Below are 27,944 nucleotides of genomic sequence, written 5' to 3' on the forward strand. Positions count from 1 at the left end.
ACACACACACACATATATATATATATATATATATATAATGTGTATATACACACACATATATGTGTGTATATACATTTATACACACATATATATGTGTGTATGTATGTATATAAATATTTATACACGTGTATATATATATATATATATATATTTATGCATGTATATATGTATGTAATGTGCATATGTGTGTGTGTGTATATATATATATATATATATATATACATATATATACAGTATGTATATATGTATGCTGGAGATAAATATAAAAAAACATATATATATATATAATTTGTGTGTGTATATATATATACATACACACTCACACACATTTATGTGTATATAAATGCATACACTATATATATATATATATATATATATATATATATATTTACACACCTATATATGTATACTTTTATATAATTTGTGTGTGTATATATATATATATCCATACACACACACACATATATATATATAATGTGTACATATACATACACACACATATATATACATATATACACACACCTATATGCATGTGTATATATATACACACACATGTGTGTGTGTGTATATATATATATATATATATATATATCCATACACACACACACACATATATATATATATATATATATATATATATATATAATGTGTATATACACACACATATATGTGTGTATATAAATTTATACACACATAAGCGGTAGAAAATGGATATATATGTGTGTATGTATGTATATAAATATTTATACACGTGTATATATATATATATATGCATGTATATATGTATGTAATGTGTGTCTGTGTGTGTATGTATATATATATAAATATATATATATATATACATATATATACAGTATGTATATATGTATGCTGGAGATAAATATAAAAAAAACCCGTATATATATATGTATATGTATATATTTATATGACTTTATTCAGGATGTTCACAGCAAAATATTCATTTGCAAAATAAAGTTGCGAAGAAAACCAAACCTGGTTTGTGTGTTATTTTTTATTGCACATCTGTTTTGGTAGATGCTTGTCAAGATATGGATATTTCCCTTATAGTTATTATCTGGATGTTATCCAAGGACAAATGTACATGTTCTGCTGGACACTTTATTAATTGTACCGCTTATTATTACTGGCCCCAATGCAGCTGAGATAGGTTCCAGCGACCCCGCCACCCCGAACGGGACTAGCGGTAGAAAATGGATGGATTGATTACTTGCTAAGATTCTGGCGACTGTGGTAAAAACATTTTTACTGTGAAATGTTCGTGTGTTTTTACAGTATGTAGCAGAAATGGAGAAAACGTCTACTTATTTAATGGTAAAATTCTGGCGACTGAGCTGCCAAGTGTTTTACTGTAAAATGTATTGACATTTTTAAAAGTATTACTTGCTTTGCAATCTTAAGTCAAGCATATATTTGAATATTTATTGATTGTCTTGAAATAAGAACAATTTGGAATGTGTGATAATATATTTATTGCATTAGTAGATTTTATTAAAGCTTAAAAGACACGCAAATACATGCATTTATTTTTGTCCAAATGGAGGCAGATTTGGTGCTTTTCATGCACATATTTGGCGGCCAATATAAAGTGACGTGACAGTGGTCCTCCAGTTTGACACCTGTGCTTTAGACCAGGGGTCACCAACGCCGTGCCCCTAAGGACCAGATGAGTCGCCCGCTGGCTTGTTCTAAAAATAGCTCAAATAGCAGCACTTACCAGTAAGCTGCCTCTATTTTTGAAATTGTATTTATTTACTAGCAAGCTGGTCTCGCTCTGCTCGACATTTCTAATTCTAAGAGAGACAAAACTCAAATAAAATTTGAAAATCCAAGAAAATATTTGAAAGACTTGGTTTTCACTTGTTTAAATAAATTCATTTTTTTCTTTACTTTGCTTCTTATAACTTTCAGAAAGACAATTTTAGAGAAAAAAATACCACCTTAAAAATGATTTGAGGTTTTTTAAACACATATACCTTTTTACCTTTTGAATTCCTTCCTGTTCTTTCCTGACAATTTAAATCAATGTTCAAGTAAATTGATTTCTTTTATTGTAAAGAATAATAGATACATTTTGATTTAATTCTTCATTTTAGCTTCTGTTTTTTCGACGAAGAATATTTGTGAAATATTTCTTCGAACTTATTATGATTAAAATTCCCCCAAAATATTCTGGCAAATCTAGAAAATCTGTAGAATCAAATTTAAATCTTATTTCGAAGTCTTTTGAATTTCTTTTAAAATTTTTGTTCTGGAAAATCTCAAAGAAATAATGATTTGTCTTTATTAGAAATATAGCTTGGTCCAATTTGTGATATATTCTAACAAAGTGCAGATTGGATTTTAACCTATTTAAAACATGTCATCAAAATTCTAAAATTAATCTTAATCAGGAAAAATTATTTTTTACATTTTTCCAAAAAGATTCGAATTAGCTAGTTTTTCCTCTTCATTTTTTTCGGTAGAATTTTGAATGTTAAAGAGTCAAAATTGAAGACAAACTATGTTTCAAAATTTAATTTTCATTTTTTTCCTGTTTTCTCCTCTTTTAAACCGTTCAATTAAGTGTTTTTTTCATCATTTATTCTCTACAAAAAACCTTACATAAAAGGAAAAAAAATGTACGACGGAATGACGGACAGAAATACCATCCATCCATTTTCTACCGCTTATTCCCTTTGGAGTCGCATGGGGTGCTGGTGCCTATCTCAGCAACAGTCAGGCGGAAGGCAGAATACACCCTGGACAAGTCGCCCTAATCACAGGGCCAACACAGATAGACAGATAACATTCACACTCACATTCACACACTAGGGCCAATTTTATTGTTGCCAATCAACCTATCCCCAGGTGCATGTTTTTGGAGGTGGGAGGGGCCTATCCCCAGGTGCATGTTTTTGGAGGTGGGAGGGGCCTATCCCCAGGTGCATGTTTTTGGAGGTGGGAGGGGCCTATCCCCAGGTGCATGTTTTTGGAAGTGGGAGGGGCCTATCCCCAGGTGTATGTCTTTGGAGGTGGGAGGGGCCTATCCCCAGGTGCATGTCTTTGGAGGTGGGAGGGGCCTATCCCCAGGTGCATGTTTTTGGAGGTGGGAGGGGCCTATCCCCAGGTGCATGTCTTTGGAGGTGGGAGGGGCCTATCCCCAGGTGCATGTTTTGGAGGTGGGAGGGGCCTATCCCCAGGTGCATGTCTTTGGAGGTGGGAGGGGCCTATCCCCAGGTGCATGTCTTTGGAGGTGGGAGGGGCCTATCCCCAGGTGCATGTCTTTGGAGGTGGGAGGGGCCTATCCCCAGGTGCATGTTTTTGGAGGTGGGAGGGGCCTATCTCCAGGTGCATGTCTTTGGAGGTGGGAGGGGCCTATCCCCAGGTGCATGTTTTGGAGGTGGAAGGGGCCTATCCCCAGGTGCATGTCTTTGGAGGTGGGAGGGGCCTATCCCCAGGTGCATGTCTTTGGAGGTGGGAGGGGCCTATCCCCAGGTGCATGTTTTTGGAGGTGGGAGGGGCCTATCCCCAGGTGCATGTCTTTGGAGGTGGGAGGGGCCTATCCCCAGGTGCATGTTTTGGAGGTGGAAGGGGCCTATCCCCAGGTGCATGTCTTTGGAGGTGGGAGGGGCCTATCCCCAGGTTCATGTCTTTGGAGGTGGGAGGGGCCTATCCCCAGGTGCATGTCTTTGGAGGTGGGAGGGGCCTATCCCCAGGTTCATGTCTTTGGAGGTGGGAGGGGCCTATCCCCAGGTGCATGTCTTTGGAGGTGGGAGGGGCCTATCCCCAGGTGCATGTTTTTGGAGGTGGGAGGAAGCCCACGCATTCATGGGGAGAACATGCAAACTCCACATAGAAAGATCCCGAGCCCGGGATTAAACCCTGACTACTCAAGACCTTTGTATTGTGAAGCAGACGCACTAACCCCTCTGCCACCGTGAAGCCCACAGAATACCCATTTATATATATATATATATAGATTTATTTATTAAAGGTAAATTGAACAAATTGGCTATTTCTGGCAATTTATTGAAGTGTGTATCAAACTGGTAGCCCTTGGCATGAATCAGTACCCAAGAAGTAGTTCTTGTTTTCAAAAAGGTTGCTGACCCCTGTTTTATACTCTAATAGTGGAGAAGAACCGCAAGAGCACTCACTCCGCCTATTACTTATTCCACTTAAAACCCATCCTAAAAGCTAGGGACTAAAGTCAGACTGTACTAAATGCTCCTCACTATTAATACACTTCTAACTAATGCAGTAAACTAATGAAATATTTTGACTTGCAACAAAGAAACGCCAGGACTGTAACACCGCGAGTGACGCCTCTTCGCTTATCTCCTCATAGACGATCTTTCCCAATGTCCGTAGCCCGGAAAAGGAGGTTGTGACTGTGAGGCTGGCTAGCAAAGCAACTCAAGCGACGTCGTCCTCCACCAACTGTGATGGCTCCTCGGAACAATAACAGGGTTTTTGTGGTCGGCGTTGGGATGACGAAGGTAATTTAAGGCGAATAAAGTCCGTCTGTCGACGCATTTCTGTGTCAAACGTCTTCCGGTTGCAGTGGCAGCCTGGGACAAACATTGTTGTCAAAGCATCCCAAAAGTGGTCAAGAGGTGATTTAACACTCGAACATTGGCTTTGGCGGCTTTCTAAAATCATGAAAAACAAAATTTGACATTACTTTCTTGTTGTTTAATGGCTTAAGTTGTGTTAAAGGTTATCTAATGACACCAGTCCAGAGTTCATTTACAACGCAAACACGCCTGTGTTGAGTAAAGAGTCATGACTCTCTTCAAAGAGTCATGACTCTTTATCCAAAAGACTGGCTCGTTGTTATCGTCATTTGGTAGCAGTTATAAGATAACATGCGTGTCAGAATCACGTAATATATTACTCTATGGTGGGAATTATTCTGTTGTATTATTTTATTTGTGTTGAGTAAAGAATCATGACTCTATTCCAAGAGTCATGACTCTTTTGGGAGAATCATGACTCTTTATTCATAAGACTGGCTCGTTGTTATCGTCATTTGGTAGCAGTTATAAGATAACATGGGAGTCGGAATCACGTAATTTATTACTATATTGGTGGGAATTATCCCGTTATATTATTTTATTTGTGTTGAGTGAAGAGTCATGACTCTCTTTCAAGAGTCATGACTCTTTATTCATGAGACTGGCTCGTTGTTATTGTTATTCGCTAGCAGTTATAAGATAACCTGGGAGTCGGAATCACGTTACATATTACTCTATTGGTGGGAATTATTATGTTATAGTATTTTATTTTGTTGAGTAAAGAGTCATGCTTCTTTGGAAGAGTCATGACTCTTTTTTTTTTTTCAAAAGACTGGCTCGTTATCTTCATTTGGTAGCGGTTATAAGATAACATGCGTGTCAGAATCACGTAATATATTACTCTATTGGTGGAAATGTTTCTCTTATTTTATTTTGTTTGTGTAGAGTAAAGAGTCATGACTCTTTTTGGAGAGTCATGACTCTTTATTCACAAGACTGGCTTGTTGTTATCGTCATTTGGTAGCAGTTATAAGATAACATGGGAGTCGGAATCACGTAATTTATTACTATATTGGTGGGAATTATTCTGTTATATTATTTTATTTGTGTTGAGTAAAAAGTCATGACTCTCTTCCACGAGTCATGACTCTTTATTCATAAGACTGGCTCGTTGTTATCGTCAATTGGTAGCATTTATAAGATAACATGGGAGTCGGAATCACGTAACATATTACTCTAATGGTGGGAATTATGTTATTTTATTTTGTTGACTGGGAGAGTCATGACTCTTTTTTTCATAAGACTGGCTCGTTGTTATCATCATTTGGTACCAGCTATAAGATAACATTGGAGTCGGAATCACGTAACATATTACTCTATTGGTGGGAATTATTGTGTTATATTATTTTATTTTGTTGAGTAAAGAGTCATGTTTCTTTGGGAGAGTCATGACTCTTTAGTCATAAGACTGGCTCGTTGTTATCGTCATTTGGTAGCAGTTATAAGATAACACGTAATCACGTAATATATTACTCTATTGGTGGTATTATTCTGTTATATTTTTTTATTTGTGCTGAGTAAAGAGTCATGACTCTTTGAATAGAGTCATGACTCTTTTTCTTCAAAAGACTGGCTCGTTGTTATCATTTGTGTTGAGTAAAAATTCATGACTCTTTTGGGAGAGTCATGACTCTTTATTCATAAGACTGGCTCGTTGTTATCGTCATTTGGTAGCAGTTATAAGACAACATGGGAGTCAGAATCACGTAATATATTATTCTATTGGTGGGGATTATTCTGTTATTGTATTTGTGTTTTCATCGTAAACACCTACGTGACATCACTATTTTGAATTTTCTTTTACCTAAAAAAATTCAAAAGAGCATTTTAACAATGCAGCAATAATACATATACATGTATAAAGCTAGGATAGCTATGTACGATTTATTATCCGATTTGAAAACAGTGGTTAGCTGCAGCCTGTGTACGATTTGTTATTCGATTAGTCGACAAATCGCTAAGATAAATATTGACTAATCAATGAAAACAGTGGTTAGCTGCAGCCCGTGTACGATTTATTATCCGATTAGTTGACTAATCGTTAAGGTAATCATTGACTAGTCGACTTTGAAAAACAGTGTTTAGTTGCAGCTTGTGTATGATTTATTATCCGATTAGCCGACTAATCGCTAAGATAATTATTGACTAATCAATTGAAACAGTGGTTAGTTGCAGCCTGCGTACGATTCATTATCCGATTAGTCAACTAATCGTTAAGATAATCGTTGACTAATGGATAATGAAAACAGTTGTAGCCTGTGTACGATTTATTATCCGATTTGTCGACTAATCGTTAGGATAATTATTGACTAAACACTATTTGCAGCCTGTGTATGATTTATCATCCGATTCGTCGACTAATCGCTAAGATAATTATTGACTAACTGATAATGAAAACAGTGGTTAGCTGCAGCCTGTTTACAATTTATTATCCGATTAGTTGACTAATCGTTAAGGTAATCATTGACTAGTCGACTTTGAAAAACAGTGTTTAGTTGCAGCGTGTGTATGATTTATTATCCGATTAGCCGACTAATCGCTAAGATAATTATTGACTAATCATTTAAAACAGTGGTTAGTTGCAGCCTGTGTACGATTTATTATCCGATTAGCCGACTAATCGCTAAGATAATTATTGACTAATCAATTGAAACAGTGGTTGGTTGCAGCCGGCGTACGATTTATTATCCGATTAGTCAACTAATCGTTAAGATAATCGTTGACTAATGGATAATGAAAACAGTGGTTAGTTGTAGCCTGTGTACGATTTATTATCCGATTTGTCGACTAATCGTTAGGATAATTATTGACTAAACACTAGTTGCAGCCTGTGTATGATTTATCATCCGATTCGTCGACTAATCGCTAAGATAATTATTGACTAATGGATAATGAAAACAGTGGTAAGTTGCGGCATGTGTATGATTTATTATCCAATTAGTCGACTATTCGTTGAGATAATCGTTGACTAATGGACAATGAAACAGTGGTTAGTTGCAACCTGTGTACGATTTATTATCTGATTCGTAGACTAATCGTTAAGATAATCATTGATTAATTAGTGAAAAGAGTGGTTAGTTGCAGACTGTGTACAATTTTTGATCCGAATAGTCGAGTAATCGTTGAGATAATCATCGACTAATGCACAATAAAACTAGTGGTTCGTTGCAGTCCTAGTCCGATGCAGGACTTGCTGACATTCGTGTGTTCTTGCCACAGTTTGACAAGCCTGGAGCCCGTGGGGACTACGACTACCCTGACATGGCCAAGGAAGCTGGTGCTTATCTGAACACAATATGGACCCAGATCCAAGTGCACGGCTTGGACATCTCTTATCTTCCGTTTTAGGTCAGAAGGCTCTGGCGGACGCAGGGATCCCGTACTCGGCCATAGAGCAAGCCTGTGTGGGATATGTCTACGGTAACGCCACATTGGGCCCACTGTCTGCCAATAATCTCTCAGCACATCCACCCTCTTCTCTGTGACCGTGTCAGGCGACTCCACGTGTGGGCAGAGGGCCATCTACCACAGCCTGGGCTTGAGCGGGATCCCCATCATCAACGTCAACAACAATTGCTCCACGGGCTCCACCGCGCTCTTCATGGCCCGCCAGCTGGTCCAGGGAGGTGAGTTGGGGAGGACCTAGTCAATTAAGTTGTTAGATGGAGTCCATAGTCCACGATCAGTCCAATCTGTGGCTTTTTTATTTAAAGAAGGAAGTAAGCAGATTGTGATACATAATAGAGAAATGGAATCACTGATTCTATTGAAGTTAAACAGCTAACAATCCAAGTCCTTCCAATAAAGTTCCAAAGCCGATTAATCCATTTAATCTTGCATTTATCTTTACTTTTCTCTTGGACTTTACTTGTAAAACTGAAATACACACAATGACAAATCATCAAAGAAATACTTTTGAGTGTTGAAATTATTTCGATGGTGTAAATATATGTGTCAGGTTCAAACACTGATGACATCTATTAACCAAGACAAGAAGCAAAGAATTAAACAGAGACAGAATTCAATTTGGCTCAATTTGAGGAGAGACGCCCGGACAATGTACCCTTGTACAGTGTCTCAGTACGCTGTGCCAAAAGATTGCACGCCTCCTTCTTTTATTTGGACCTTCCCTGACTACATGGCAACAGCTGCTTCCAAAGGGACGGGGTCGCAAAAGAGTTCAAAAAGGTGTTCGTAAAAGAGTTCAAAAAAGGGTTTGTAAAAGAGTTCAAAAAGCGATGCCTGCAGGGGGGTCTGGTACTGCTTCCCCTTCGCTTCTGTATTTCTTGGGTCAGACAATATCTTTCTGTTGATAACAATACAGGCTTCACGTTGTCAGAGGGGTTAGTGCGTCTGCCTCACAATACGAAGTTCCTGCAGTCCTGGGTTCAAATCCAGGCTCGGGATCTTTCTGTGTGGAGTTTGCATGTTCTCCCCGTGAAAGCGTGGGTTCCCTCCGGGTACTCCGGCTCCCTCCCACTTCCAAAGACATGCACCTGGGGATAGGTTGATTGGCAACACTAAAATTGGCCCTAGTGTGTGAATATGAGTGTGAATGTTGTCTGTCTATCTGTGTTGGCCCTGCGATGAGGTGTCAACTTGTCCAGGGTGTACCCCGCCTTCCGCCCGATTGTAGCTGAGATAGGCGCCAGCGCCCCCGGCGACCCCGAAAGGGAATAAGCGGTAGAAAATGGATGGATGGATGATAACAATACATAAAAGAAACAAACACCTAAATGTTGCTTCCCCCCCCTACACAGTGGAGTTTTATGAGCCGCATTCTTGGTAGATTCAAAGACAGCTTTTGGTCTTCTCTCTGGGAACTCATTTCAACGCAAAGTTTTTCTGATAACTTAGATAAAATTATTCTAACAATATGACTGGTCCTCGAAAGATCCATTAAAACAGTGCATAAAAATAGTTTTTCCTTAAGCATCTGACTATCAAATTGAACCAATTTCCACCTTAATATTGAAGTATAAACAAGTTAAACAGTTTACTTGCAGACTTATGTTTTCCAAAGTTTGTAAGAACTAACACAACTTCTCATTTATCTCTTAAACTGACTTCCTGAAATCGTCGACCCGGAAGTGCCTAAACAAATCAAGCGTAGTAATTTCCTGTCGCCAGTAGGGGTCGGTAAGAGTCTACAATGAAATAGGCAGAACACTGCCAGTAAGATTTGGTATCAAAGAGTAAACATAACATTGTAGAAAACAAATAAGTACAAACACTGAAAAAATAAATGACCTGTGTTTGAAGCCAATATTTGTGTTCATGATCAACTTTTTTTTCACATTCTCTTTTTTTAACGGTTTCATGGAAGCGTTGAGGGGCTTAAAACACGTTTACCCGGAAGCAGTTTTACCAGATAAAAAGCTGTAGAAGATGGAAGAAGGACCGAGGGAGTCTAAATCAAGTTTTAAAAAAGCTTCATTATGATTATGATAAATTATGATTTTTTTTTTTATTCATTTTTTATTTTATACATGTAAAGACTTCCTTGTGGTCTACATAACATGTAATGGTGGTTCTCTGCTCAAAATGTTCCATAAATGACAGTCTCTTCAGGATGCGTCGTTTTGTGGGCGGTCTTATTTACGTGCCTCCACTTTGACAGTGTCTTCTTTGTAGTACTTTTTAGCGCTTCCATACCGACAGATACAAGTTAGACGTGTACGCCGCTTTGTATTCGAAACGGCAGCAGCGGTGGATGAATGCCCCACAATAAAGAGTAAAAAGAAAAAGGAGGACATTTTCAGGACATATGCAGATCCCAAATACACATCAGCAGGTACCAGAAGGTAAGAAAAGTTGGTTTTGCATTATATTGCGAAACAAAACACCTAATAGGTGCCATTTTGGAGTCCTTATACACACACCATAATAATACTGTATGTTGAAGCACAGTACGTCTGACTATGGTAGCTGTAATGCTCCCACAATCCATCAAGCGATGCGGCTTCGTAGATTACCAAAGTCCTACTAAAACATTTTGATAGATTTTTATGTAATGTTCTATATTCTCATTAAAACATTTAAAGTTTGATGTTGCTTGCTAGCGTCATTTATTTAACAGGCGTCGACCTGCAGTCCAAACGTCTCTATTTTGTGTGGCTGCCATCTACTGGTCACCAAATAACATTGCTTGGAGGTTGGTATGCACAAGCATGTTTAACATAGGTGCACCTGATTATAGGGCGCACTGTCCATTTTTGATTTTAAAAAAATAAATACGGTAGACACAATGAAAGTTGGAAGGTTTGACTTTGAAGACGGGCCTGATAAAAAGAATAAAAAACTAACTTTTCGATGAGAAATCCACTCAGTATTGAATACAAAGTCTCCGTACTAACTCACCAGTCCCTCCATGATAATGCCCCCCTTCTACCTCAAAGAACTGCTCACCCCCAAATCCTCCACGCGACACCTCCGCTCCGGACAGGCAGACCTCCTCCAACCTCCGAGGACAAAGCTACGAACAATTAGAGACCAGGCTTTCTGCTTCGCTACTCCCAGTCCGTGGAACGCCTCGCTCTCCCTGACCACCTGAGGGCACCACAGACTGTGGATGCTTTTAAAAACGGCTTACAAAGCCTTCTTTAAAAAAAGCCTTTTTTTTTAGATATATGCGTGCTAGTTCTAGTTTTTATTTTTATCTTTTTTTTTAATACACTGTAGCACTTTGAGGTTGTTTGCTCAATGTAAAGTCATTTTTACATATCAAATCTATTATTATTATTATTAAATGTTGTATAAAAACAATATTATAGGCTGTAGTTTTATGATTAAATATAATACTTTTGGACTTTTACAGTACCTCCTCCATCAAACACACCATCAGCAGCTTCTATATATCTTCAGGGATGAATTAAGCTTTCTTTGTTGGCGTTACGCGAGCAGCGGTATGCTGGGATTGCTTTACCATATTTTTGATCATTTATTTTCTTAATTTAATGAATATCACCCGCATCCCAAAACTATTTGAAAATGAAGGCTGGCGTTCTTCGTTTGACTTTGCAGGTCTTGCTGATTGTGTGCTCGCGCTTGGATTTGAGAAGATGGAGAGAGGCTCTTTGTCATCGAAGGTAAGAACTAAAACACATTCCCACGTTCTACTTCACATTACAAAATAATAATTACACAGGAAAGGGGGGCAGAGCAGAAAAGAGAGACGGCAGATCAACTGGTCTATTAAAAAGGGTCTAAAGGCTAGAGCAGGGGTGTAAGACTGGTTTTCATTGAGGGCCACATGTAACAGTGAATAACAAATATACAGTAAACTGCCTCGTGATGTTAGTACATAATTATCTATTAATTATAGTTTTCTGTAAAAAAAAATCTGTATATTTTACAGTAAAGTAAAGTATTTTTTACAGCATATAACTGAAAATTGAAAAACAGTCCCAATGTTTTTCCTGTAAAATCTATCGTTGTTATTATGACAGAGTAATACTAGTAGTAGAAAAACAATTCCACCATTTAAAAAAAATAAATAAATAAATAATCACAGTAAAAATTGTGACCAGTTTTTTACCGTAACATGTACAATTTGATGGATAAATTACTTTAAAATCACGACTCCAGCAGATATTTAAGTACTCATTTTGATTTTAGAAGAACATTTTTGGATCACGCATTCATTCATGTTGCAGTATTACAAAGCAGTAAAGTTTTCAGGTTGAGTAAATGGTAAATTAAAAGAGAATACAACACATCCTTTTCAACTTATATTCAATTGAATAAACTGCAAAGACACGATATTTCATGTTCACACTGAGAAACTTTGTGATTTTTTGCAAATAATCATGAACTTGGAATTTAATGGCTGCAACACTTTGGCATTTTTTACCAGTGTGTTACATGGCCTTTCCTTTTAACAACACTCAGTAAAGGTTTGGGAACTGAGGAGACACATTTTTGAAGTGGAATTCTTTCCCATTCTTGCTTGATGTACAGCTTAAGTTGTTCAACAGTCTCCCTTCGACTATTTTAGCCTTCACATTGCACCACACATTTTCAATGTCTGGACTACAGGCAAGCCAGTCTAGTACCCACCTCTTTTACTAAGCTGTTGTAACATTGTCTTGCTGAAATAAGCAGGGGCGTCCAAGATAAAAATATATGTTGCTACAAAAGCTGTATGTACCTTTCAACATTATTGGTGCCTTCACAGATGTGTAAGTTAATACACCCCCATACCATCACACAGGCTGCCTTTTAATCTTTGCGCCCAGAACTATCCGGATGGTTCTTTTCCTCTTTGTTCCGGAGGACACAACGTCCAAAAACAATTTAGAAATGTGGTCTCGTTAGACCACAGAACACTTTTCCACTTCGCATCAGTCCTTCTTAGATGAGCTCGGGCCCAGCGAAGTGTTTCTGGGTGTTGTTGATAAATGGCTATGGCTTTGCATTGTAGAGTTTAAACTTGCACTTACAGATTTAGTGCCCAATTGTAGTTACTGACAGTGGTTTTCTGAAGTGTTCCTTAGCCCATGCGGTGATATCCTTTTCACACTGATGTCGCTTTTTGATGCAGTAGGGATCAAAGGGTGATGGATCCAAGGTCCGTAGTATCATGGCTTACGTGCAGTGAACCTTTTTGATGATATTACAGAGTGTAGATGGTGAAATCCCTCAATTCCTTTTAATAGCTGCTTGAGAAATGTTGTTCTCAAACAATTTGCTCACGCATACGTTGACAAAATGCTGACCCTCGTCCCGTCCTTGTTTGTGAACGACTGAACATTTAATTTCACCCAATCATGGCACCCACCTGTTCCAAATTAGCCCGTTCACCTGTGGGATGTTCAAAATAAGTCTTTGATGAGCATTCCTCAACTCTGTCTTTTTTGCCATGTGTGCCAGCTTTTTTGAAACATGTTGCAGGCATCAAAATCCAAATGAGCTAACATTTGCAAAAAATAACAAGAGTTTACCAGTTTGAATGTTAAATATCTTGTCTTTGCAGTCTATTCAATTGAATATAAGTTTAAAAGGATGTGTGAATGTGAGTGTGAATGTTGTCTGTCTATCTGTGTTGGCCCTGCGATGAGGTGGCGACTTGTCCAGGCTGTACCCCGCCTTCCGCCTGATTGTAGCTGAGATAGGCGCCAGCGCCCCCCGCGACCGCAAAAGGGAATAAGCGGTAGAAAATGGATGGATGGATGTATTCTCTTTTTATTTACCATTTACACAACCTGACAACTTCATTTATCATTATGGTTTGTCCATAATGATAAGAACCCACTTGGATGTTCCTCCCCTAGTACATGGACAGGACCAGTCCCATGGACAAGCACATGGAGGTGATGATAAACCGCTACGGCATGGTGGAAGCTCCCCCGGCTGCGCAGATGTTTGGCAACGCTGGCAGGGAGCACATGGAGAAATATGGTAGCTGCGTCCTCATTTCACAGCAACTATTGATTGGTAACCAGAGGTCCTTTTCAGGCACTAAGCCGGAGCACTTTGCCAAAATTGCCTGGAAGAACCACAAACATTCCACCAACAACCCGTAAGTTCCAACCAAAAAGACTACCAATGTCCACCGGAGAACTTGCTGGGCTATGGATGTGTGTAGTTACTCTCAGTTCCAGGATGAGTACACTTTGGAGCAGGTGAAGGACTCCAGGAAGGTGTTTGAGTTCTTGACTCTGCTGCAGTGCTGGTGAGTCCGAGATGAAAGGGGGAAAAAAAAAACACTCCTCGGGAGAATCCAGCGTCTGTGATCCGGATTGTCTTCTCACACCAGCCCCACGTCGGACGGTGCCGGTGCTGCGGTTTTGGCCAGCGAGGACTTTGTCAGGCGACACGGTCTGGAGAAGCAAGCAGTGGAGATCCTGGCCCAGGAGATGGTGACTGACCTGGCCTCTACCTTTGACCAGAACAGTTGCATTAAGATGGTGAGGATCAACAGCTTCTCCATTTTTACTTCATTAAATGGACATTTCATACCATTCCTAAGTATTATATTTATATAGCGCTTTTTCTCGAGGGACTCAAAGCGCTTTGCATGGTGAAAGCCAATATCTAAGTTATATTTAAACCATTGTGGGTGGCACTAGGAGCAGGATAGGATAGGATGGGTCTTTATTGTCATTGCATAAGTATAACCAAACTTTGTTTTTAGCACGACCTAGCCTGAGATGGGCAGGTCGTGGGTTCAAACCCCGACCGAGTCATACCAAAGACAATAAAAATGGGACCCATTACCTCCCTGCTTGGGGCGGCATAGCTCGGTTGGTAGAGTGGCCGTGCCAGCAACTTGAGGGTTGCAGGTTCGATTCCCGCTTCCGCCATTCTAGTGACTGCCGTTGTGTCCTTGGGCAAGGCACTTTACCCACCTGCTCCCAGTGCCACCCACGCTGCTTTAAATGTAACTTAGATATTGGGTTTCACTATGTAAAGCGCTTTGAGTCACTAGAGAAAAGCGCTATATAAATATAATTCACTATAATAATTCACTTCACTGCTTGGCACTAAGCATCAAGGGTTGGAATTGGGGGTTGAATCACCAAAAATGATTCCCGGGCGTGGCCACTGCTGCTGCTCACTGCTCCCCTCACCCCTTAGGGGGTGATCAAGGGTGATGGGTCAAATGCAGAGGATAATTTCGACACACTTAGTGTGTGTGTGTGTGACAATGATTGGCACCTTAACTTTACAGAACAGGAACGCTGATGGATAGGTTGTGGATAGGTGGAAGGAATACTTCGAAGACCTCCTCAATCCCACCAACACGTCTTCCTATGAGGAAGCAGTGCCTGGGGAATCTGTGGTGGACTCACCTATTTCTGGGGCTGAGGTCGCTGAGGTAGTTAAAAAGCTCCTCGGTGGCAAGGCCCCAGGGGTGGACGAGATCCGCCCGGAGTTCCTTAAGGCTCTGGATGCTGTGGGGCTGTCTTGGTTGACAAGACTTTGCAGCATCGCGTGGACATCGGGGGCGGTACCTCTGGATTGGCAGACCGGGGTGGTGGTTCCTCTCTTTAAGAAGGGGGACCGGAGGGTGTGTTCCAACTATCGTGGGATCACACTCCTCAGCCTTCCCGGTAAGGTTTATTCAGGTGTACTGGAGAGGAGGCTACGTCGGATAGTCGAATCTCGGATTCAGGAGGAACAGTGTGGTTTTCGTCCTGGTCGTGGAACTGTGGACCAGCTCTATACACTCGGCAGGGTTCTTGAGGGTGCATGGGAGTTTGCCCAACCAGTCTACATGTGCTTTGTGGACTTGGAGAAGGCATTCGACCGTGTCCCTCGGGAAGTCCTGTGGGGAGTGCTCAGAGAGTATGGGGTATCGGACTGTCTTATTGTGGCGGTCCGTTCCCTGTACGATCAGTGCCAGAGCTTGGTCCGCATTGCCGGCAGTAAGTCGAACACATTTCCAGTGAGGGTTGGACTCCGCCAAGGCTGTCCTTTGTCACCGATTCTGTTCATAACTTTTATGGACAGAATTTCTAGGCGCAGTCAAGGCGTTGAGGGGTTCCGGTTTGGTAACCGCAGGATTAGGTCTCTGCTTTTTGCAGATGATGTGGTCCTGATGGCTTCATCTGACCGGGATCTTCAGCTCTCGCTGGATCGGTTCGCAGCCGAGTGTGAAGCGACCGGAATGAGAATCAGCACCTCCAAGTCCGAGTCCATGGTTCTCGCCCGGAAAAGGGTGGAGTGCCATCTCCGGGTTGGGGAGGGGACCCTGCCCCAAGTGGAGGAGTTCAAGTACCTAGGAGTCTTGTTCACGAGTGAGGGAAGAGTGGATCGTGAGATCGACAGGCGGATCGGTGCGGCGTCTTCAGTAATGCGGACGTTGTACCGGTCCGTTGTGGTGAAGAAGGAGCTGAGCCGGAAGGCAAAGCTCTCAATTTACCGGTCGATCTACGTTCCCATCCTCACCTATGGTCATGAGCTTTGGGTCATGACCGAAAGGATAAGATCACGGGTACAAGCGGCCGAAATGAGTTTCCTCCGCCGTGTGGTGGGGCTCTCCCTTAGAGATAGGGTGAGAAGCTCTGCCATCCGGGAGGAACTCAAAGTAAAGCCGCTGCTCCTTCACATCGAGAGGAGCCAGATGAGGTGGTTCGGGCATCTGGTCAGGATGCCACCCGAACGCCTCCCTAGGGAGGTGTTTAGGGCACGTCCAACCGGTAGGAGGCCACGGGGAAGACCCAGGACACGTTGGGAAGACTATGTCTCCCGGCTGGCCTGGGAACGCCTCGGGATCCCCCGGGAAGAGCTAGACAAAGTGGCTGGGGAGAGGGAAGTCTGGGTTTCCCTGCTTAGGCTGTTGCCCCCGCGACCCGACCTCGGATAAGCGGAAGATGATGGATGGATGGATGGATGGAACGCTGATGGGTCGCTACAAAGCGCCCCTTAAAACATGGGGAAAAAGGTCAACGCTGGGGAAGGATGAGTAACAAAATACAATCTCGACTGAGCTCCTAAGTGTGAATAAACCTCCATAGCAAAGCATATATATATATTACAACGTAAATCTTGAGAATTCTAGCAACAGAGGGGAGGGAGTGGGGGCCATGGTGGCAGGCCGCAGCTCTCAGGCACTGACCATCCGTCCATCACTTCTATGGGATTTGCGTCGAGGGCGTTTGATTGGGGGTGGGGTGTATGTGTGTGTGGTATATTTTTTTGTGGATGCATGTGTGTGTGTGTAAGCCTGTCGCGTGTCTCTGTTCCGCGGCCTTGATGTCATATAGCCGATAGTCAGTCCAAAGTCAACAACAACAGGGAGTTTGTTGTGTCCTCCGGTAGAGTCTCCAAGCCAGGGAATCAATCCAATGTATACGAGTGAAATTAAAATTTGCCTTTCACTCTAAATTGTCTATGACTGGTCCTCAAATTCATCCTGTGGGGCAGACAGTCTGATCTGATCCAAAATCAGCAGTGACCACAGTTATTCCCGCATCCTCCAATCATTTGTGGCAGCTTTGGGGTTCTTTGAAGACTGCCAGCAACTTCCAGTTTGTGGACAAACCAGAGCAAAGCTTACTCCAATCAGCAGATGTCCTGTTGTCATCATGCCCAACAGGTCTCCCGTCCAAAGGCAAAACCCAGTGACTCAATGTTGGTCAAAACTGAGCTGATAATAATTTTGGAGTTCCTAGGTGATATGCTTTACATTAGTGTATGCGATATTGTAATTTGTTCCGTAAGTAAGCTGGTACGGGCATGGCAGGACCTAGCAATTACCACATAACCGCGTAGATACAACAGAAAAACCTAGTATCTCAAGGGACCAATCGGAGCTTCTTTGTCAGTCGCCTTATTGTCTTTAATGAGACATTTGCACAAATGGGGGCCGACTGTCAACCTGATTATGTGATATTATGGCACGAGGGGATATTTGGAAGATTGGCCCAGGACGTTGCAAGCACCTTCATTAAATGTATTGTTCTTGATTCTTCCCTTTGCATACTCTTTTGGGCAGATAACTGTGGAGGTCAAAATAAAAACTGGACGCTGTACACGGCTCTTGCCCAATGTGCAAACGCAGAATGGGGCCCACCCGAGATTGTGATAAAATATCTGGAGAAAGGGCACACGTTCATGAGAGCAGATTCAATCCATGGCTCAATCGGCAAGAAAATGAAAGCTCAAGAAAACATCTATACTTTTGATGACTTTGTAAATCTTTGTAAGACAGCATCAAGATAGATTGGTTTTCCTTTGTTTTCTCAAAATCAGCTAGAAGTGAGTTACTATGTTTTGCCTTTGGACGGGAGAGGTAGATACAGGTATATTCACCTCCTCCACTGAAAAGGGTCGCCAGGCACGTGGCACTCCTTATTCTCCCAAAAGTCCACCCAACCCAAGATCTTGTCAATTTTGTTGAGGCCAGTTAAATAGTTCCAATATTTAGATTTGGAGAGCAGTGCAAAAAGAGACAACAAAAAAAGTTAAGACAAGACAAAGAAGCAAGCAGGAGAGATAAGGGGAGCGTCCGCCCTCGATGAGTGCCAGTGAGAAATGTGGGCAAAGTGTCTTGCCAAGGGACACAACGGCAGTGAGTTGGATGGCGGAAGCGGGGATCAAACCTGTAACCCTGAAGTTGCTGGCACGGCCACTCTACCAACTGAGCTATACCACCTCGATTACTATCCCCATCCTTACTAGGAATGTCCTGATCCAGGTTTTTGCACTTCTGATCCGATACCGATGTTTTTGCACTTCCGATCCGAAACCAATAATGGCCGATACTGGCCTATCCGAGCATGTATTAAAGTTTAAAGTTATTTAGCCTACTTAGTTGTCAGATTCATATTGAAAAGGGTTTTAGTACTCTTGATAACAACTAGCCAGCTGAATTAGGTGAGTTTGAATAATAATACACAAGGGTTGGTAATAAGAAACTGACCTGTTTATTCAAGGATAATCACACAATAGACACAATTATTTATGACAAACAGAAATGGCATCATTAAACAGTAAAAAATTGAACAGTATAAAGTGCAATTAATGCTTTAAACATTAAACATAACTTTAAACATAATCAATCAATCAATGTTTACTTATATAGCCCTAAATCACTAGTGTCTCAAAGGGCTGCAATAATAAAAAACAAAACACACAAACAACATGAGTGGGATAAAATTTCTATAACTCAGCATCAATACTTGCTCTTGATCAAGTGTAAACTTAAAAAAAATAAACTATCTACACAATCCCTTCAATTGTTTGCCTGTTAAGGGGGGGGCAAACAACTGCAGTCCGAGCATTTTGGGGAGATCCTTTCTAACGAAGACGAGCACTTCAAGATGCTCAGGTGTCAGTCTGCTCCTGTCTTCATCTATGATCAGTGAGGCTGTGCTAAAAAGCCTCTCACTCTCAAGAGTCATTAAAATGTCTTACAATTTTACCACCACGCTTGACTTTATTGTGGCATGTTTTGCACTCCACCTCTTCATCTTTTTCATTTTGTAGAGTAAAATAATCCCACACAGTTGACATTTTTACCGTAACTTTTAATTCACACGGTTAGGACACATACCTGTGGATGTGTTGAAGGTGTGCTGGAAAATGCGGAACGGAAATTAGGCAGCAGCAGAAAAGTGGAATGTATTATTTAAATTGGTGTGTTGGAAAACACGGACCGGAATTTAAAAAAAAAAAACTGGACCTGGATCGGCATTTTCCCATGCCTTGCCGACACACATTTTTTGGCAAATATCGGCGGCCTATCCGATCGGGACAACCCTAATCCTTACTCACAGTACATAATACAGTGCAACCTCAGTTTACAAACTTAATTGGTTCTTGAGCATGGTTCAAGATGGAAAAAAGTTTGTATATTGAAGCAAAGTTCCCCATAAGAAACAATGTAAACATCATTAACTGGCTCTTGTATTGACTAAAGTAAATATTTTACTAAAATGATGTACATTTTAAAGACACTGTATATACAGTCGTTGTCAAAAGTGTAGATACACGTGTAAAGAACATCATATCACGGCTGTCTTGACTTTCCAATCATTTCTACAACTCTTATTTTTTTTGTGATAGTGATTTTTGTTTCATCTGACATCACATGGACTAAGATAAGACCTGCTGGAAGAAAGTTCTGTGGTCAGATGAAAGAATAACCAGCAATATATTTGGAGGAGAAAAGGTGAGTCCTTCAACCCCAGGAACACAAAGCCTACTGTCAAGCATGGTGGTGGTAGTATTATGCTCTGGGCCTGTTTTGCTGCCAATAGAACTGCTGCTTTAAATGGGACAACAAAAAAGGAGGATTACCTCTCAAGTCATCAACCCTAAGGTTGGGTCTTGGGCGCAGTTGGGTTTTCCAACAGGACGATGACGCCAAACACACCTCAAAAGTGGTAAAGGAATGGCTAAATCAGGCTAGAATGAAGGTTTTGGATCGACCTTCCTAAAGTCCCGACTTAAACGTGTGGACAATGCCGAAGAAACAAGTCCATGTAAGAAAGGCAACACATTTAGCTGAACTGCACCCATTTTGTGGTCAAAAATTCAAGCAGAAGCTTGTGGATGGCGACCCAAAAACTTGCCAAGGGACATGTAAGCAAATATGAACGTTTCTGTATGTCTACTTTTGACCCAGCTCACATTTTCAGGAGAGCCATAATAAATTCATAAAAGAAGCAAACTTCGTGAACGTTTTTGTGAGCAACAAATATGTGCTCCAATCACTACATCAATAAAAAAATAAGAGTTGCAGAAATGACAGCCATGACATGATGTTCTTTACAAGTGTATGTAAACTTTTGACCACCACTGTATATAAATGGGTGTAATTTCTAATGAGGTTTCTTATAACACACACAAAGTTCAGTGACTATGTGTGTTGACTTCCTGTGTTGGTGGCAGTTGATTTGCGCCATGAGTGGGCACTATTGTTTGGAATTGGCCATATAGGTAAATGCTGTGCTATGCACACTTAAGCCAAGTAAAGCTAACATCTGCGAATAATGACGACATATATGCAGTAATACGTTGTATTGACAGCTGTGGACGCCCCACTTCCTGTCTGTGTTCAGGTGGGTTACGACATGTCTCGGGTTGCTGCCAAAAAGTGTTTTGACGCCGCGGGGCTGACGCCGGACGACGTGAGCGTGGTGGAGCTGCACGACTGCTTCTCTGCCAACGAGCTCATCACCTACGAGGCCCTTGGACTGTGCCCTGAAGGTACGATGCCACACCCATCACGATGTGATAGGACACCAATCTGTACGGAGTGGAAAACATGAACAATCTTATCTGTCAAGTATTATTCGGGGGGAGTTTTTTCCAGTTGATTTTGGGTATAATGTCTCCACAACTGCAGGGTTTGCTAGCACAAACAGTTTGTCTTCCGTTGCGATGTACTTTCTTTAAACAGTATTTTCCTCACCAGATATAAGAAGCTTCCATCGATTAAAAAAATATATACTGTAGCTTAGCAAGCTTCACATTTACGCTACCGAGTCGTGGCAGTCCTAGCTAACTCTCTCGGCTCTCGTCCCGCCAACATTTCAGCCTCACATCGTACTCGCTCAGCTTATATAGCCATCCTCTGTATATTTGTGTTCAAAAAGATAAGGTTGTACATCCATTCCAGAAGGTGAGTCAATACAAATTTATTGCCAGAAGAATGAACACTCGCCTTTGTTGCCGAAAGTACGAACACTTGCCTTTGTTGCCAGAAGTAGGAACACTCACCTTTGTTGCCAGAAGTAGGAACGCTCGCCTTAGTTGCCGGAAGTAGGAACACTCACTTTTGTTGCCAGAAGTGGGAACACTCGCCTTTGTTGCCGGAAGTGGGAACACTCGCCTTTGTTGCCGGAAGTGGGAACACTCGCCTTTGTTGCCGGAAGTAGAAACACTCGCCTTTGTTGCCAGAAGTGGGAACACTCGCCTTTGTTGCCGGAAGTAGGAACACTCGGCTTTGTCGCCGTAAGTAGGAACACTGGCCTTTGTTGCCGGAAGTAGGAACACTCGCCTTTGTCGCCGTAAGTAGGAACACTCGCCTTTGTCGCCGGAAGTAGGAACACTCGCCTTTGTCGCCGGAAGTAGGAACACTCGCCTTTGTCGCCGGAAGTAGGAACACTCGCCTTTGTCGCCAGAAGTAGGAACACTAGCCTTTGTTGCCAGAAGTAGGAACACTAGCCTTTGTTGCCAGAAGTAGGAACACTCGCCTTTGTTGCCAGAAGTAGGAACACTCGCCTTTGTTGCCAGAAGTAGGAACACTCGCCTTTGTTGCCGGAAGTATGAACACTCGCCTTTGTTGCCGGAAGTATGAACACTCGCCTTTGTTGCCGGAAGTAGGAACACTCACCTTTGTTGCCGGAAGTAGGAACACTCACCTTTGTTGCCGGAAGTAGGAACACTCACTTTTGTTGCCAGAAGTGGGAACATTCGCCTTTGTTGCCGGAAGTAAGAACACTCACCTTTGTTGCCAGAAGTGGGAACACTCGCCTTTGTTGCCAGAAGTGGGAACACTCGCCTTTGTTGCCGGAAGTAAGAACACTCACCTTTGTTGCCAGAAGTGGGAACACTCACCCTTGTCGCCGGAAGTAGGAACACTCGCCTTTGTCGCCGGAAGTAGGAACACTCGCCTTTGTCGCCGGAAGTAGGAACACTCGCCTTTGCGGCAGGAAGTAGGAACACTCGCCTTTGTTTCCGGAAGTAGGAACACTCGCCTTTGTTTCCGGAAGTAGGAAGTCCGTTGATTTGAGCAATAAAATCAATGCGGAATCGAAAATGAGTTGTGGTAATGATTAAAATGACCAAATTACAATAAATATTGATCATAGTACATATTGTTATGAAAGTGTCTCTTACTATACATATATATATATATATACTTGCAATGTGTATATTGTACATATTACATATTGTTATGAAGGTGTCTGTTACTACATTATATATATATATATTTGCAGTGTGTATATTGTACATATTGTTATGAAGGTGTCTATTACTACATTATATATATACTTTCAGGGTGTACATTGTATATATTTTAATATATTGTTATGAAGGTGTCGGTTACTACATTATATATATATATATATATATATATATATATATATACATGCAGTGTGTATTATTTACGTATTACATATGATAAATCGATATTTTTTTGGTGTAAATCTGCAAATGGTTGGACATTCACATAATAATAATAATAATAACAATTAAGATACTATTTTTTTTGGGGTGAATAATCTTTTATATGTGAGTGCTTGGACATTCACTCAATAATAATAATAATAATAATAAATAGTTTTTTGGCATAGTACCTTGTATGTCTGAATTCTTGGACAGTCACACAATCATGTGTGTTTTGAATTAAGAGTTGAGTGCATTTGTCAACAGGTAAAGGAGGTGATCTGATTGACAGAGGAGACAACACGTACGGCGGCAAGTTTGTGATCAACCCCAGCGGTGGCCTGATCTCCAAAGGACATCCTTTAGGAGCCACTGGTAAGCACCGTCTTTCAGCTCGATGTACACCTACAGTGTAATGCACACATTGTCCACAAGGAGGCATGTGTTCCACCTGACTTTCCATGCATGGTAGGTTGTTCTAAACAGCATGTGCAAAGTATAACATTGCACAAACTATTTGTGATCTCCTAGGACTGCGTGTACAACTGATTATGAGTGCAAACGTGGGGTAGCCGCTCTATTTAAAAAAAACAAACGGGTTAATTGGGTTTTTGCAGACGTACAATGGACAAAAGTAAACACGAATACATCAAATGCTGATTTTTTTCCTCCCCCAACAAGTAAAATACAATGTACTTAGATGCTACTTGTGGCGTTTTGCTATGTTTTGAAACATGCAGCAGGCAAATTGTGAGGTTCAAACACTGATGACATCTATTGAACAGACAAGAAGCAAAGAGTCATGCAGAGACAGAGTTAAATTTAGCTCAATTGAGGAGAGACGTTTTTTGGGCTGTACTCTGAGGGAAGGGGATAATCTCGACAGCCCCAGTTAGACACAATATATGACTGTTAGTGAAATGCAAATATACAGATACTCGTGATATTGCCCTGTCTCTGCTCTGTCTGCGTCACGGCACTCCATGTTCCTTTGGCAGTCAGCAGGCCGATTCAAGGTCTGAAAACACTGATAAGAGACGACTTGCTTTGCGCAGATAGAAAAAGTACAACTTCAGCGCAATTGATTAAAAATATAGCAGCGACCCTTAAGCATAAGAATTGTGTGATCATATATACATAATTGTTCTAACACAAATATAGTATGAGGTGGTAGTCTCTGGGAACCTCACCATTCGATTATGATTCAGGAGCTATGATTTAATTCCAAATGGATTATTGATGCATCCTATGTAGTTGTATATGTTAATGTAGTTTTACATCACAAAATCAAAGGGCGACCCATGATTATTTTCCTCTTTTCGGACTTATAAATATTACTTCAATGTTGGATACTTGTGTTGGACCAGTGGCGTCAAAACTACGGCCCACGAGACGTCACAAGTTCAACAAAACATTGCACCGCCGAGTGCTTTCTAATGAATCTAAAAATATCAGGTGGTCTCTGAATGCTACATACTTGCTTCCATCTTGTGGACGATGTGAGTAAATCAAGTTAGGAGAAGTACTTTGAAATAATAGCACAGCATTTGATTATATAACACAACCCAAACGACCTTCCCTAGTCATGGTGCAAAAAAAAAATGCAATTAACATAAATGTTAACATACAATATCACATATAGAATAACCTGCTCACGGAACTTTGTGGATAATATTAAAACAAATCCAAACACCATAAAACATTTCACAATTACACCCATTTAAATCCATTAGAGTCACACTTTTCCATGGTTGGCACATTTTAGCTGCTTGATATTTCTGATTGATTACAAAACTTTCAGAACGTTTTCACGGAAGTGAACAATGTATGAGTCAAACTTTCACATACTCTTAATATCCAATTTTATATATATTTATATATATATATATATATATATACATACACTCAGGTCAGGAAAAAACAAAGGCTATTTCATCCCGACAAGCGTGTTTCACAGGTTTCCCTGCTCTTCAGGTGATTTTATAAGTTTTGATGATATATATGTGTGTGTATATATGTATGTTTGTGTATATTTGTATGTGTGTATATGTGTCCAAACCTTTTCCACCTACTGAAAAGTTAAAGTATGCGGAGGGCATACTGATATTTTTTCATTTAAAAAATACTTAAAACTGATGTGATATTTATTTAAATACTAAATTTGTTGTCAGCTCTGTCTTATAGGTGACTAAGTACAATTATTATCAATCATTAGAACATTTCAGCTTTATCTCATTACATCCCGATTTTTAGGTCTTTTTCTTCCGTTTTTACTATTTTCCCCCTTGTAAGACTATAATAATAATAATGATAATAATAATAATAATAATATCGCCATTGTGTAACTGCATAACCTGGTGTGTCAAAAATCCGCCCGTACGGAAATAATGACTGTTCAGGTACCCATTTAACAGTGTTTATTATTGTTCTTTTTCAAAATAATTAATTCATAAGTAAGTATCATTTATAATTTGTTACTAAACTATGTTTTTGTATTTATGTTTTTATTTCAACAGTTTCTTCTTTTTTAGATGAGGGGTTATTAGTATCTTTTTTTAAAAACAATTTAAATGATGTATGTATGATATATATTTTGTGTATTTAAAGATACAACTTTGACTAATTATATTATTATAATTAGTTTGAAAATGTCCTTTTTTTTCCTCATTACTTTCCAATTTTTTTTTCTGTTTTCCCCTTACATTTTCACTGTTGTTTTTTCCCGACAACATGCCGCAACAAAACTGGGTCCCCCGGGCCGCACTTTGGACTCAGCCCAACATTGACTGTGTTGTGACTCAGGTCTGGCCCAGTGCGCTGAGCTGTGCTGGCAGCTGCGAGGTCAGGCTGGCAGGAGGCAGGTCCCTGGAGCCCAAGTGGCCCTGCAGCACAACATTGGCCTGGGAGGAGCGGTGGTTGTCACTCTGTACAGGATGGGCTTCTCACAGGATGGCAGGTAACTCGCAACTACGTGCATTCACCTTAGGAATGCTGTGACGATTCAGAAGTACCCTATTTTCCGGCCTATAGAGCACACCAGTTTATAAACCACACCCACTAAATTTTAGAAGACATAAATATGTTTCCATATATTAGCCGCAGCGGACTACAAGTCGCATATTTATACGTTTGAAATGAGTTATTCACACAGAAATATTTAATGTTCATTTACATACCTTAATTGTGTCTGTAACTGATGATCAAACAAAACAGAAATCATGGTCATGGTCCTGCGTGCATCAATCAATCAATCAATGTTTACTTATATAGCCCTAAATCATTAGTGTCTCAAAGGGCTGCACAAACCACCATGACATCCTCGGTAGGCCCACATAAGGGCAAGGAAAACTCACACCCAGTGGGACATCGGTGACAATAATGACCCAGTGGGACGTCGGTGACAATGATGACTATGAGAACCTTAGAGAGGAGGAAGTGAGCGGGTCTAACATGACACAGTCGCGAGAGTCCAGTCCAAAGCGGATCCAACACAGCAGCGAGAGTCCCGTTCACAGCGGAGCCAGCAGGAAACCATCCCAAGCGGAGGCGTATCAGCAGCGCAGAGATGTCCCCAGCCGATACACAGGCAAGCAGTACATGGCCACCGGATCGGACCGGACCCCCTCCACAAGGGAGAGTGGGACATAGAAGAAAAAGAAAAGAAACGGCAGATCAACTGGTCTAAAAAGGGAGTCTATTTAAAGGCTAGAGTATACAAATTAGTTTTAAGGTGAGACTTAAATGCTTCTACTGAGGTGGCATCTCAAACTGTTACCGGGAGGGCATTCCAGAGTACTGGAGCCCGAACGGAAAACGCTCTATAGCCCGCAGACTTTTTTTGGGCTTTGGGAATCACTAATAAGCCGGAGTCCTTTGAACGCAGATTTCTTGCCGGGACATATGGTACAATACAATCGGCAAGATAGGATGGAGCTAGACCGTGTAGTATTTTATACGTAAGTAGTAAAACCTTAAAATCACATCTTAAGTGCACAGGAAGCCAGTGCAGGTGAGCCAGTATAGTTATATATGTATGTATATATGTATATAAAGGTATATACAGTACAGGCGTAATGTGATCAAACTTTCTTGTTCTTGTCAAAAGTCTAGCAGCCGCATTTTGTACCAACTGTAATCTTTTAATGCTAGACATGGGGAGACCCGAAAATAATACGTTACAGTAGTCGAGGCGAGACGTAACAAACGCATGAATAATGCGTGCGTGTGTGTGTGTGTGGGTGTATGTATATACATATATATTTGTATATATATATATGTGTGTGTATATATATATATATATTGTATGTCTATATACATATATCAAATCAAATCAACTTTATTTATAAAGCACATTTTAAATTACCACAGGGGTAGCTAAAGTGCTGTACAATGGGCAGGTTAAAAGATAATACGAGGACCAAGCAAACACAACACAAACAGAACATGATAAAAAATAAATAAATAAAACATAAAAACAGGTTCACAGCAGGTCTATAATGGGGCGCCATTGCTGGATGGATATCGCTTAGTGTTAAAAGCCGAGGAATAAAAGTATGTTTTTAAGAGAGATTTGAAAACAGGAAGAGAGGAGGCTTGTCTAACACTCAGAGGTAGGTCGTTCCAGAGCTTGGGAGCAGCAGCAGCGAAAGCTCTGTCACCTCTAAGCTTCAGCCTTGTGTCAGGGACCGTCAGTAGCAGCTGATCGGCTGATCTTAGGGATCGAGTAGGGGAGTAAGGCTGAAGGAGGTCGGAGAGATATGTTGGCGCGAGGTTGTTTAGACATTTAAAAGCAAATAGAAGGAG

At 40.8% G+C, this 27,944-nt stretch overlaps 1 protein-coding gene across 1 annotated transcript in view; it reads left to right on the forward strand.

Annotated features, from left to right (window-relative positions):
• The first annotated feature begins 4,339 nt into the window (after window positions 1-4,339).
• scp2a (sterol carrier protein 2a) overlaps window positions 4,340-27,944 on the forward strand; it is a 37,636-nt gene continuing 14,031 nt past the window's right edge. Inside the window, exons 1-12 of the mRNA XM_061896909.1 lie at window positions 4,340-4,499; window positions 7,797-7,854; window positions 7,926-7,997; window positions 8,072-8,203; window positions 11,601-11,665; window positions 13,850-13,976; window positions 14,034-14,097; window positions 14,164-14,250; window positions 14,335-14,485; window positions 21,089-21,236; window positions 23,409-23,516; window positions 25,944-26,097. Coding sequence (XP_061752893.1) covers window positions 4,446-4,499; window positions 7,797-7,854; window positions 7,926-7,997; window positions 8,072-8,203; window positions 11,601-11,665; window positions 13,850-13,976; window positions 14,034-14,097; window positions 14,164-14,250; window positions 14,335-14,485; window positions 21,089-21,236; window positions 23,409-23,516; window positions 25,944-26,097 — 1,220 coding nt within the window. The 5' untranslated portion in view covers window positions 4,340-4,445. The remainder of the gene's footprint in view (window positions 4,500-7,796; window positions 7,855-7,925; window positions 7,998-8,071; window positions 8,204-11,600; window positions 11,666-13,849; window positions 13,977-14,033; window positions 14,098-14,163; window positions 14,251-14,334; window positions 14,486-21,088; window positions 21,237-23,408; window positions 23,517-25,943; window positions 26,098-27,944) is intronic.

This window comes from Nerophis ophidion, linkage group LG04 (genome assembly GCF_033978795.1).
Source record: "Nerophis ophidion isolate RoL-2023_Sa linkage group LG04, RoL_Noph_v1.0, whole genome shotgun sequence".
Taxonomy (NCBI): domain Eukaryota; kingdom Metazoa; phylum Chordata; class Actinopteri; order Syngnathiformes; family Syngnathidae; genus Nerophis; species Nerophis ophidion.